The sequence below is a fragment of the Eleutherodactylus coqui genome, chromosome 6 (genome assembly GCF_035609145.1).
Source record: "Eleutherodactylus coqui strain aEleCoq1 chromosome 6, aEleCoq1.hap1, whole genome shotgun sequence".
Taxonomy (NCBI): Eukaryota; Metazoa; Chordata; class Amphibia; order Anura; family Eleutherodactylidae; genus Eleutherodactylus; species Eleutherodactylus coqui.
In genome coordinates, this window is record NC_089842.1 from 232,471,953 (window position 1) to 232,483,420 (window position 11,468).

At 43.8% G+C, this 11,468-nt stretch overlaps 1 protein-coding gene across 1 annotated transcript; it reads right to left on the bottom strand.

Annotated features, from left to right (window-relative positions):
* Positions 1 to 7,565: 7,565 nt before the first annotated feature.
* Positions 7,566 to 8,522, bottom strand: LOC136571888 (olfactory receptor 10A4-like). The gene has a single exon (XM_066572504.1). It carries the CDS (start codon positions 8,520 to 8,522, stop codon positions 7,566 to 7,568), a length of 957 nt encoding a protein of 318 aa, XP_066428601.1.
* Positions 8,523 to 11,468: the final 2,946 nt, after the last annotated feature.

The following is an 11,468-nucleotide window of genomic DNA, read 5'->3' on the forward strand; positions in this document are numbered from 1 at the left end:
CCATGGATTTCCCATAGCTATTTAACTCACGGCACCATGGGTCACACAAGGTGGAGGCTAGGATAGAGCCTAACCCAGGGCTCGCTCACGAACTTCCCACACAGAGTATTGCAGGTCCTACCTCGGTCATGGTTACTCGGCCTTTTTATGCCACCTCCTCCTCCTGCTTGGGGTCTGGGGATCAGCGCTGGGCAACATGTATTTTCTCTCGTGGTACCACAGTTATCTGAGATACTGGTTTGGGCCAAACAAAAGGAGCGTTACTGCGTTAATGGAACGTTTGCAGCTGCACGAGCATCCGAGTCCGCTTTATGCCCACAATTAATGAGGGTGTGAGCCGAGGCCAAGGTCCTTGGCAGGGAGAAACTGCCAAGCTTGGGCGTTTTTGATTTCTTTATGTGTAATACCATCTTTAACTTCCTTGGGCTCGCCTATGCTGTGGGTGCACAAAGACTTCCCATTGTGGTGTTTTACCTGTTTGGCACAAATACACTGACTGACTAGGGTAGAAATGTGGGCCAAGGTCCTTTGTGGGGTGAAAATCTGCCATGTTTGGGCACTGTGATTTCTTTATGTGTAATACCATCTTTGAGTTCCTTGGGCTCGTCTATGCTGTGGGTGCACAAAGACTTCCCATTGCGATGTTTTACCTGTCTGGCACAAATACACTGACTGACTAGGGTAGAAATGTGGGCCGAGGTCCTTGGCGGGGTGAAACTCTGCCATAGGCGAGCCCAAGGAACTCAAAGACATCCCATTGCAGTGTTGAGCTATCTGACACCTACACAGAATGAATTGTGTGGGGACACATGGATTTCCCATTGCTATGTTACTCGCAGCAACTTGGGTCACACAAGGTGGAGGCTGGGACCGAGCCTGACCCTGGGTCCACTCAGGTGCTTCCCACACAGAGTATTGCTGCTTTGTGGAGATGTGTAGAAGTGCTGGCACCTGAGTCCCCTTGATGCCCACGTTTGCAGCTCCTGACAATTTTGTGACGGAGGTGGCACGGGATTGGAATGATGACCGTACATCAATTTATCATCAATTCTCAACAGCATTGTGGGTTATCGCCCACATTTTCGAAGAGGGTCACTGCCTGGCCCTGCCAACCCTCTGCAGTGTGTGCCTCCGGTTCCTCCTCATCGCAGACGCACTTATAAATCGACAAGTGGGTGGTGTGGCTATGAAGTGAGCATGTGGCATGAGGGCAGCTGAACGCGCGCAGGGAAACTTTTGTGTGCACTGTGGATGCAGGGTCATGCGGGGAAGGGGGGGGGGTGGACAGCAATGCCAGCATGTAACCCAGGACAGGAAGCAGCGGTATCACCCGCAGGCAGTGATTGTCCTTGATTGCAGTTACTGTGGTGCTTAGCTAAGATGTGCCAGCGCGTGTGCCTTGCTAATCAGGGTTTGTCTGAAGTAAATTGTTAGGGGGGTGATGCCAGACTCTTGCCCCCCTTTCGGCTTAATAGTGGGACCTGGGAGCCTCAGATGCAGCCATGCATGCTGCCCCTGCCCTTCCCCATCCATTTCTGTGGTGTTTCCATGACTTTCTGATGTTTTCTGGGGTTTGACAAGTCATCAGCTTTGCAGAGCATCGGTCCCATACGAAAAAGCTTGAGTCCCCCTTGACTTTAATGGGGTTCGTTACTCAAAACGAACTCTCGAGCATTACGAAAAGTTTGACTCGAGCAACGAGCACCTGAGCATTTTGGTGGTCGCTCATCCCTATTACATATCCATTTTCAAAGGTTTTGAGAATAGAGTCACATTCTAATCAGAGGAGAACTAGGTGTCGACTATGAGTTACATGTATACCTGTTATAATGTGGATGCTTCTGATTACTTCCTTCCAGTATCCTTGGATTTTAGGACATTCCCAAAATATGTGATATAGCGACCCTTCATGGCTGCAATTTCTCCAACACTCTTTACTAGTATTTGGGAAGCATTTTGCTATTTTTGTAGGGGTATAATACCACCTAGTCAGAACTTCATAATGAATTTGAAGTAAATAGGCTGAAAGGGTGGCCTTACTCGGCCACTCAAAAGACCTCAACCACTGTCAAGGAGAGAAATCACTTTGACAATCGGTTGCCCAATTTATCAGGTCAATCTTTTTTGTCTCTCCCATATCCCCTGAAACAGCGCCATAGATTAATCTAGTCAAGAAGAATTGAGAGTTACGACATTTGGAAAAAAGGGACTCCAATTTAGTAGGAAAAAAGTAAGTCTCTATACGAGAGCTGTGTAATAAAGAGCTTATCTGTAAATAAGAATAGAATTTTTCTGCTATTTGTTGGGTGTGAATTACTTTGGACATGGAATCATTAATTTTATTAATATATGGAATATTTGCTTTGATTTGTTGTTTGTTTTTTGTCAATTTGGCTATTAGTTTTGAGGGTTTGTGAATAGAGGAATAAAAATTGGTCCACGAGTAGGTAAGGTTTTTGTTGCATCCCTGTAGCAGGATTTTTCTAAGGTCCGTTCTTGGTGACATTAAATCTAGTTGATTTTTTTGTCTGCAAGGAGGTTTGGTCTATTTTTTCTTGCACCTTTATCTTTTCTAGTAATTTGTCTATTCGTGCTTGTTTATTTTTGCGGTTTTGGACTCTGAGTTTTAGCAAGACTCCTCTAATAACGGCTTTATGAGCAGTCCATAAAATTAATTTATTTGTCACTGAGTTTGCATTAATCTGAAAGTATTCTCTAAGTGCTTTTTTGACCAAATCTTGTTTTTTGGGGATTTAAGCAGTGTTTACATCATTATGCCATATCCTGGCCAGATTGAAATGAGCTCCCATATTAAATTTTATGTAGATAGGTGCGTTGTCAGACCATCTGGAAATTCCTATTTCTAATGTTGTGATTAATGGGAGGGTCCATCTATCTACTAGACACAGGTCAATGCGTGAGAAAGTTTTATGCCGAGGGGAAAAATAGGTGAATTCTTTCGAAGATGAGTTGAAACATCTAAAAGTGTCATATAAACACTTCTTGTGGAGCCAAGGATGGAGAGTGGGAGGAGTCCTAAGGCCCATGGTGGTATCCATATGTTTATCTGGGATAATATTGAAGTCTCGACAAATGATAAGTTTACCTATTTGGAGTTTTCTCAGTTTCCTTAATAATTTAGTAAATCTGTGCCTTATTAGGGGCATATACATTTACAATAGTTATTGGCATTTTGTTAAGTGTACCCACAGGATGAGGAACCTGCCTTTCAAGTCATTAACCTGCTCTGGTAACATGAAATGTTGGTTCGCTTTAAATGCGATTAGTGCTCCTGATAGTTTTTTTGTGCGCAAGACAAAAAGATTTGCGGATATTGTTTATTTGAAAATTTTGGGCAGGCCTGACGCAAAAAAATGGGTTTCTTGCAAGCAGAGCACATCTATATTATTCATTTTTGCATCCCTCCATGCCATCGCTCTTTTAAAAGGAGAGTTTAACCCTTTAGTGTTTTGTGATAATATTTTTTATCGACATGGTAATTGTCTGGAAAAAGAGTTTTGTCTGGAATCAAGTAGTCAGCGCCAAAACATAAGAAACATAAATTAATTCTAAAACTCAAAAAACAAAAATAAATTCTTCCTGCAATGAAAACATATTTACGTATGTTTGGTATTTGCATCTGAAAATCTGCAAGAAAAGCACATAAACAAAAAAATTAGAGGATCATAACTGCTACTTTTGGGGTGGAAGAAAAGTTCACCTGGCAGTTTACAGCCTTTTTTTACTGTCTTGCGATTGAGGTCCAGCAAAATGACAGTAGTGGCTCCAAAATAGTCATAATATTTTGATCTCCCGTAGGAGCAAGGGAACTGAATTCAAGGCCTGGGGTCCTTCCTAGGTCTCGGGATCCCCACTGTGCTAGAATATTTTTACCTTCTTCTGGCGTAGCAAATATATGGAGCGTGTTCTCTCTATGGATGAGTAGTTTCATAGGAAATCCCCATCTATATGATATTTTAGCAGCTCTTAATGCTAAAGTCACCTGTGAAAAGGATTTCCGAGATTGGAAAAATCAGCAAAGAGGCTTATGTTAGAGAATGGGCTCGGAAGGGGATGAGATTTTCTTGCCGCCAACATTAAAGCTTCCTTAATATGAAAATAATGTAGTCTGACAATCACATCGCGTGGGATCGCCTCCGATAGAAAGCTTGGTTTTGCCAATCTGTGCGCTCTATCTATAATGCAGTCCTGTTCCGAACTTTTGGCGAGAAGACTTTTTATTGGGTTGATTAAAAAGCCCTTCAGCTCAGGTTGGGATACCCCTTCAGGTATGCCTCAAAATTTAATGTTATTTCTTCTGCTTCTGTCCCCCAAGTCGGACAGTTTATTTCTCATGGATTGTACGACCTCTTCCAATGTATAGTGTGCATCAATCAGCTTGTTATGAGAGCTTGTAAGCTCTCCCATTTTATTCTCTATATGGTCAGTACATACTTCTAGGTCCTGCAGAGAACTGTTAAAAGCTGTGGAAATGTGCTTAATGTCTCTTTGCAGAGATCCTCTTTAAGCTAGGATCATGTTTTTAATAAAGTCCTCAGAAGCTGGGAGGTTGGTAGAGGGGACGCTGGTGATTACATCTTCCTCTAAGACAGTGGTGAGATGAGAGGGGAGAGGTGGGGAGAGCTGGGGTCTTTGTTTTTCAGGGCTGCATATGGGGGTAGAGAGAGAGAGAGAGAGCAGAGTGCGAGCCTTCCGGTGCCTTCTTAATTTTGTCAGCAGCATTAGTAACAGAGTCTCTGGTACATACACTCACCCCACCCTGTGCAGGTTCTTCCGACAGCTCTCACAGCAGTTTCTGTGGCTCCATGGCAGTCTCCACAGCGCTGAGAGGCAGATCAACATTCTCCCTCTCATCTTCTGTACTCGCGCCAGAATCGGGGGGGGGGGCTTCCACAGTTTGCAGCCCGCTCTCTTCCTGCACTGCGGGTAGTAAAAAAGTCAGAAACCTTTTAAAGGGGAGCTTTTAAGCTTCTCCTTTTTGACATGATTGTTCCTTAGTCCCTCAGGAAGATTTTTGGATTGTGGAAAAAGGACTGGACAAGCTTGGTAGTAGCTTTAAGGCTGATTTAGAGCAGAGTCTAGCACAAGACAATCGTCTCTGTATGCATCCAGGCCACACCCAGTAAAGCAAAATTTGATCAGCTCAGAACTGCTATCGGTAATATTAATTGGAAAAATGTCCTCATAAATAACAGTACAGATGACAAATGGGAAAATTTTAAAAACATCCTAATGACCTCATGTGAACTTTTCATATCCTTTAAAAATAAAAGAGCTACAAGTAGAAGGAAACCAATGTGGCTCGACGAGACTGTAAGGGGGGCAATAAATGAAAAAAAAATAAGCATTTAAACTATTAAAACAAGAAGGCAGCAAAGAAGCACTAAAATCATACAGGAAAAAAAAACTATATACGTAAAGAAAATTTCAAAATTGCTAAGGAGGAGTCAGAGAAACTGATTGCAAAAGAGAACAAAAATAACGCATAAACTATTTTTCAATTATAGAAACAGTAAAGGGATTTGCACTGAAAGCAGGAGAAACCATAGAAGACAATAGGGGGAGGCAAATCTATTAAATAGTTTTTTCTTCTAGTGTATTCACAAATGCAAATGACATGCTACATGAGATGCAGGGGAATAAAACAAACCTCCCACTAAATATTGCATGCCTAACACAGAAGGAAGTGCAGAACCCATTAAAGAGGATCAAAATTGATAAATCACCGCGCCTGAATGAAATACTCCCAAGGGTTCTAAGGGAACTAGGTGACAAGATAGCCAGACCACTATTTATTATATTTATCAACACTATTGAGACCGGGGATGTACCGCTGGATTGGCACATTGCCAATGTTGTTCCAATATACAAAAAGGGTCTAAAAGAGAGCCCGGTAACTGCAGGCCATTAAGTCTCACTTCAATAATTGGAAACATTTTTGAGGGGTTTCTGAGAGACGCTATCCTAGACTACCTCAAGGAAAACAACGGCATAACTCCTCATCCACATGGGTTCATGAGGGATCGATCAAGTCAGACCAATTTGATCAGCTTCTACAATAAAGTAAGTTCTAGGTTGGATCTGGGGGAATCTATTAATCTTGTGTACCTAGATTTCTCTAAAGCATTTGAAACTGTGCTGCATAACAGGTTGATATATAAAATGAGACAGTTCGGTCTGGGCAAAAATGTGTGTATCAGGGTAAGGAACTTGCTCAGAGATAAAAACAGAGGGTAGTAATAACTGGCTCATAATCTGATTGGGACACCATTGCTAGTGGGGTGCCACAGGGTTCAATTTTAGGCCCCATTCTGTTCATCATATTTATCAATGACCTGGTAGAGGGGCTACACAGTAAAATATCAATATTTGCAGATGATACAAAATTATACAATACAATTAGTACAACGGAGGACAATATGCGGCTACAAAAGGACCTAGATAAACTGGGGGCTGGGGTTGAAAAATGGCAAATGAAGTTCCACATTGATAAATATAAGGTTATGCACATGGGCAGGAGAAATGGATGTCACCAATGTACACTAAATGGGGTACTGCTAGGGAAAAATGATATGGAAAAAGACCTGGGGGTACTAGTTGACTGTATACTTAACTGGAGCAATCAATGCCAGTCAGCTGCTACAAAGGCAAATAAAGTCTTGGGGCATATTAAAAGAGGCATAGGGGCGAGGGACGAGAACATTATTCTTCAACTATACAAAGCACTTTCTTAGCCCTCACATGGAATACTGTGTACAGTTCTGAACACTGGTGCTCAGGAAAGATGTTGCAGTGCTTGAGTGGGATCAAAGAAGGGTGACTAAATAAATAAACGGAAAGGGGGGACTAGAATACCCAGAAAAGCTATCAAAATTAAGATCATTTACCTTGGAAAAAAGACAGTTAAGGGGCGACCAAATAACTATATATAAATACATTAGGGGACAATTCAATGAGCTCTCCCATGATCTGTTTATACCTAGGACTGAAACGATAATAAGAGAACATGCTCTACATCTAAAAGAAAGCAGGTTTCATCACAAAACATAGAAGGGGGTTCTTTACTGTAAGAGCAGTGAGACTGTGGAACTCTCTTCCTGAGGATGTGGTGATGGCAAAATACATAGAGGAGTTTAAAAGGGACTAGATGCCTTTCTAGAGCGCTATGATATTACAGGATATAGACATAAGGTGACCAGCAGGGTTGTTTATCTCAAATATTGATCCAGGGATTACTGTGGCTGCCATTTTGGAGTCAGGATAGACTTTTTGCTGCATAGGAGCTAATTGGCTCACTTGAGAGGATCATATCTACACCCAACTCCAAAATTAATTGAGAATACCTTCTCTACCCAGCTTCCTAATAAAGGAAGAGAATCATCTCTATATACAATTCAGCAATAGGTTCTGAAATCTATAGCCAACTCCACAGCAGGTCATGAGGCAATTGCTATGTCCAACTCCATAGTAATTTAAGAGATCATCTTTATACCCACTCCAAACTGGGTTTATTAGATTTACAACCATTCCTTTGTAAAGACATTTTAGGCTTTGGTACTTATGTGCAGCTTATCTTTTATCCATGAGCTTAAGTTTCTCAACCATTTGAAGAATATGTGTTTCACATCTCTGTTTCTAAAAGTATAAATAAATGGATTTAACAATGGAGTCACAATTGTATATATGAACGCAAAAAATTTGTCATGTTGGCTATCACTTGGTTTAATGTACACAATGAAAGTTGTACCAAACCAAAGACTAGAAACAATAAGATGGGAGAAACAAGTAGAGAAGGCTTTATGTTTACCATCTGCAGTCTTGATTTCTAAGACTTTCATTATAATATCTATATAGAATCCTACAATTATAACAAAGGGAAGAAGAATACCAATGATGCATGCTATACTTGTAACCATATTGGTGACATAGGTATTGGAACATGCCAAACTCTGCAATGGAGTCAGGTCACAGAAGAAATGGTTGATCATGTTAGGACCACAGTATTCTAAGGAAGCTGTGAAGATGGTGAGAACAGAAGCAACAACTAAGCCGGCAATCCAAGGAAATACAGCTAGTTTAGTAAATGCTTGACTCATTTTAGGAAAATAATGTAATGGGTTGGTTATGGCCAAATGTCTGTCAAAAGTCATTACTGCAAGAAGGCAACATTCAACTGCACCAGTAGCATCGGCACAATATAACTGCAGGAAGCATTCCACAAAACTGATCTTATTTCTACCTGCAATAAGAATATCTAAGAATTTAGGGATAATGATAGATACAAATATTATTTCCAAAATGGCAAATTCACTGATGAAGTAATACATTGCTCTATGGAGGGAGACATCAAGCTTAATAAGCAGATATATCATTATATTACCAGAAACACATGTAGCATAAATCATCAGAACCAATATAAATAAGAAAATCTGGAGCTGTTGCAGATCTTCAAAAGCTGTAAAAATAAATTCTGTAACAGTTGTATGGTTAAGGTTGGCCATATTTACAAGGAAGATTTCTCACATGGAAGGAATTAGGTGAGGCTTTTTGATATTTTTCTAAACTTTCTGACCACACTATTGTGTTACAAAAATGAAATATATAATCTATGAAATCCATACATGTATTAGCCTTGTTGGCCATCACTTTCGAATGTCTTAACTTCATCAGCCTGGCTGAAAAAAATTGAAAATATGAATTATACAGATACTTATGTCAGTAGCATCTTGGGTCCTGATTAGAGATGAGCGAGCACACTCGTCCGAGCTTGATGCTCATTCGAGCATTAGGGTGCTTGAGATGCTCGTTACTCGAGACGAACACCACGCGGTACTCGAGTCAATTGCAATTCCCTTCCCTGCAAGTGTAGCGCCATTTTCTAGCCAAAAAACATGCGGGGAAGGCATTACCACTTCCTGCTGTGACGTGTCAGCCCTCTACCCCCTACAGTAGTGAGTGGCTGACGAGATCAAGTGACTGCTGAGTACTTAAAATGGTTCCGCCCGAGGCTCGCCTCAGACACATGCTGGCAGTAATTTGGGAAAGTGCTGAGGCTTATACAGGGAAAGTGTTAGAGTAGGATACTGTCTTCAAGAACCCCAATGATCCTTCTTAGGGCTACTCCTCATCCTGTGCATTACAGTTGTGACTGGCTGGGAGCAGTAGTGCACCTATTTTTTTTTTTTTTTTTTACATCTATCCCTCTGCAGAGCATTACAGCTATAGCAGCTCTCTCTCTCATCGCTAAATAGTACGCAAATATTTCCTGGCCCACTTCAGAACAGCATTTCACAGATTCCATTCTATGTGTTGGGTGAAGTAACAGCAGTTATCAGCACAATCCACTGGCTGTATAGCTTTGTGCCGCTGTGCAGAACATCGCACAATATCCTTTTCTTGGGTGCGGTGAAGTTGCCCCTGTTATAAGCACTGATCACTGGCTGTATAGCTTTCTGCTCCTGGGCAGATCGTTGCACAATACCCTTTCCTTGGGTGCGGTGAAGTTGCCGCAATTACCAGCACTATCCACTGTCTTTCTATTTTTCTCCCACTGCATACAGCCTCTCTATTATAAACAAGTCTCTGTGAGCGGTAAATGACCCCTCCGTATCAGCGCTAGACAGCCGTTTAATTTTTTCTGGTCACAGCATAGAGCCTCCGGTATCTACACGTCTCTATGTACGGTAAATTAGCCACAGTTCTCAGTGCTATACGGTGGGGTAATGTATTTTGGCCCTGCTCTATCCTTAATCCGACATGATGAGGGGTAGGGGTAAGGGTCAGGGACATGGACGAGGCCGCGGGCGTCAAAGTGAGGGAATGGGCGCAGGCCGAGGTCCTGGGCTGGGTGCATCACAGCCGGCTGCTGAGGGATTAGGGGAGCGCCAAGTCCCTATGCTCCCCAGATTCCTATCACAATTTGCGGGTCTGCGTCGTAGACCTTTATTACAAGAAGAGCAGTGCAAGCAGGTTCTGTCGTGGATGGCAGATAATGAGTCCCGCAATGTATCAAGCCCCCAGTCTTCTACACAGTCCACTACTCCCGGCTTAGGGACTGCAACTCTGAATCCTCTGGCTGCTCCTCCTTCCTCCCAGCCTCATCACTCCAGGAAAATGACAGATTCTGAGCAGGCAGACTCCCAGGAACTGTTCTCAGGCCCCTGCCATGAGTGGGAAAAAAGGCTTCCTCTCTCACCTGAGGAGTTTCTCGTGACCGATGACCAACCTTTGGAAAGTTCTCGGAGTCCGGGTGATGAGGCTGGGGACTTCTGGCAACTGTCTCAAGAGCTTTTTGTGGATGAGGATGATGAGACACCGTTGTCTATCAGTGAGGTAGTAGTAAGGGCAGTAAGTCCGAGGGATAAGCGCACAGAGGATTTGGAGGAAAAGCTTCTGGACGATGAGGTGACTGACCCCACCTGAATTGCTAAGCCTACTGAAGACAGGGCTTCAGAGGGGGAGGCAAGTGCAGCAGCAGGACAGGTAGGAAGAGGCAGTGGGGTGGCCAGGGGGAGAGGCAGGGCCAGAGCAAAGAATCCCCCACAGCACCCCACCGCGGCAAGCGTGCAGAGGGCTGGATGCTCAAAGGTGTGAATGTTTTTCAAAGAGAGCGCTGACGACCGACAAACAGTGGTGTGCAACCTGCGCCGCGCCAAGATCAGCCAGGGAGCCACCACTACCAGCCTCATCACCACCAGCATGCGCAGGTATATGATGGCCAAGCACCCCACAAGGTGAAACGAAGGCCATTCACCGCCTCCGGATCACACCACTGCCTCTTCCCCTGTGCCACAACCTGTGCCACAGATCCAATCCCCCTCCCAGGATGCAGGCACGAGTCTCCTGGCCTGCACCCACACCTCCACGTTCCTCCAAGGCCTCTAGCAATGTCTCCTAGCGCAGTGTTCAACTGTCGCTAACACAAGCGTTGGAGTGCAAGCGCAAATACGCCGCCACCCACCCGCATGCACAAACTTTAAACGTGCACATTGCCAAATTAATAAGCCTGGAGATGCTGCCATACAGGCTTGTGGAAACGGAGGCTTTCAAAAACATGGAGGCGGCGGAGGTACCACGATACCCGGTCGCCAAAGTTTTTCCCAGTGTGCTGTCCCTGCCCTACACCACATCTCCCGCAGCATTACCCTTGCACCCAACAACGCAGTTACTGGGAAGGTCCACCTAACGACGGACACGTGGACAAGTACTGGCGGGCAAGGCCACTATATCTCCCTGACGGCACGTTGGGTGAACTTGGTGGAGGCTGGGACCGAGTCAGAGCCTGGGACCGATCATGTGCTACCCACACCAAGAAAAGCAGGCCGTACCTCGGTATCTGCGGCGTATTATGCCACCTCCTCCAACCCCCCCCCCCCCTCCTCCTCTGTCACCTCCACCTCTCAATTAAGAAGTGTGAGCACATTGCCAGCAGTCGGTAGCGCGCGGCG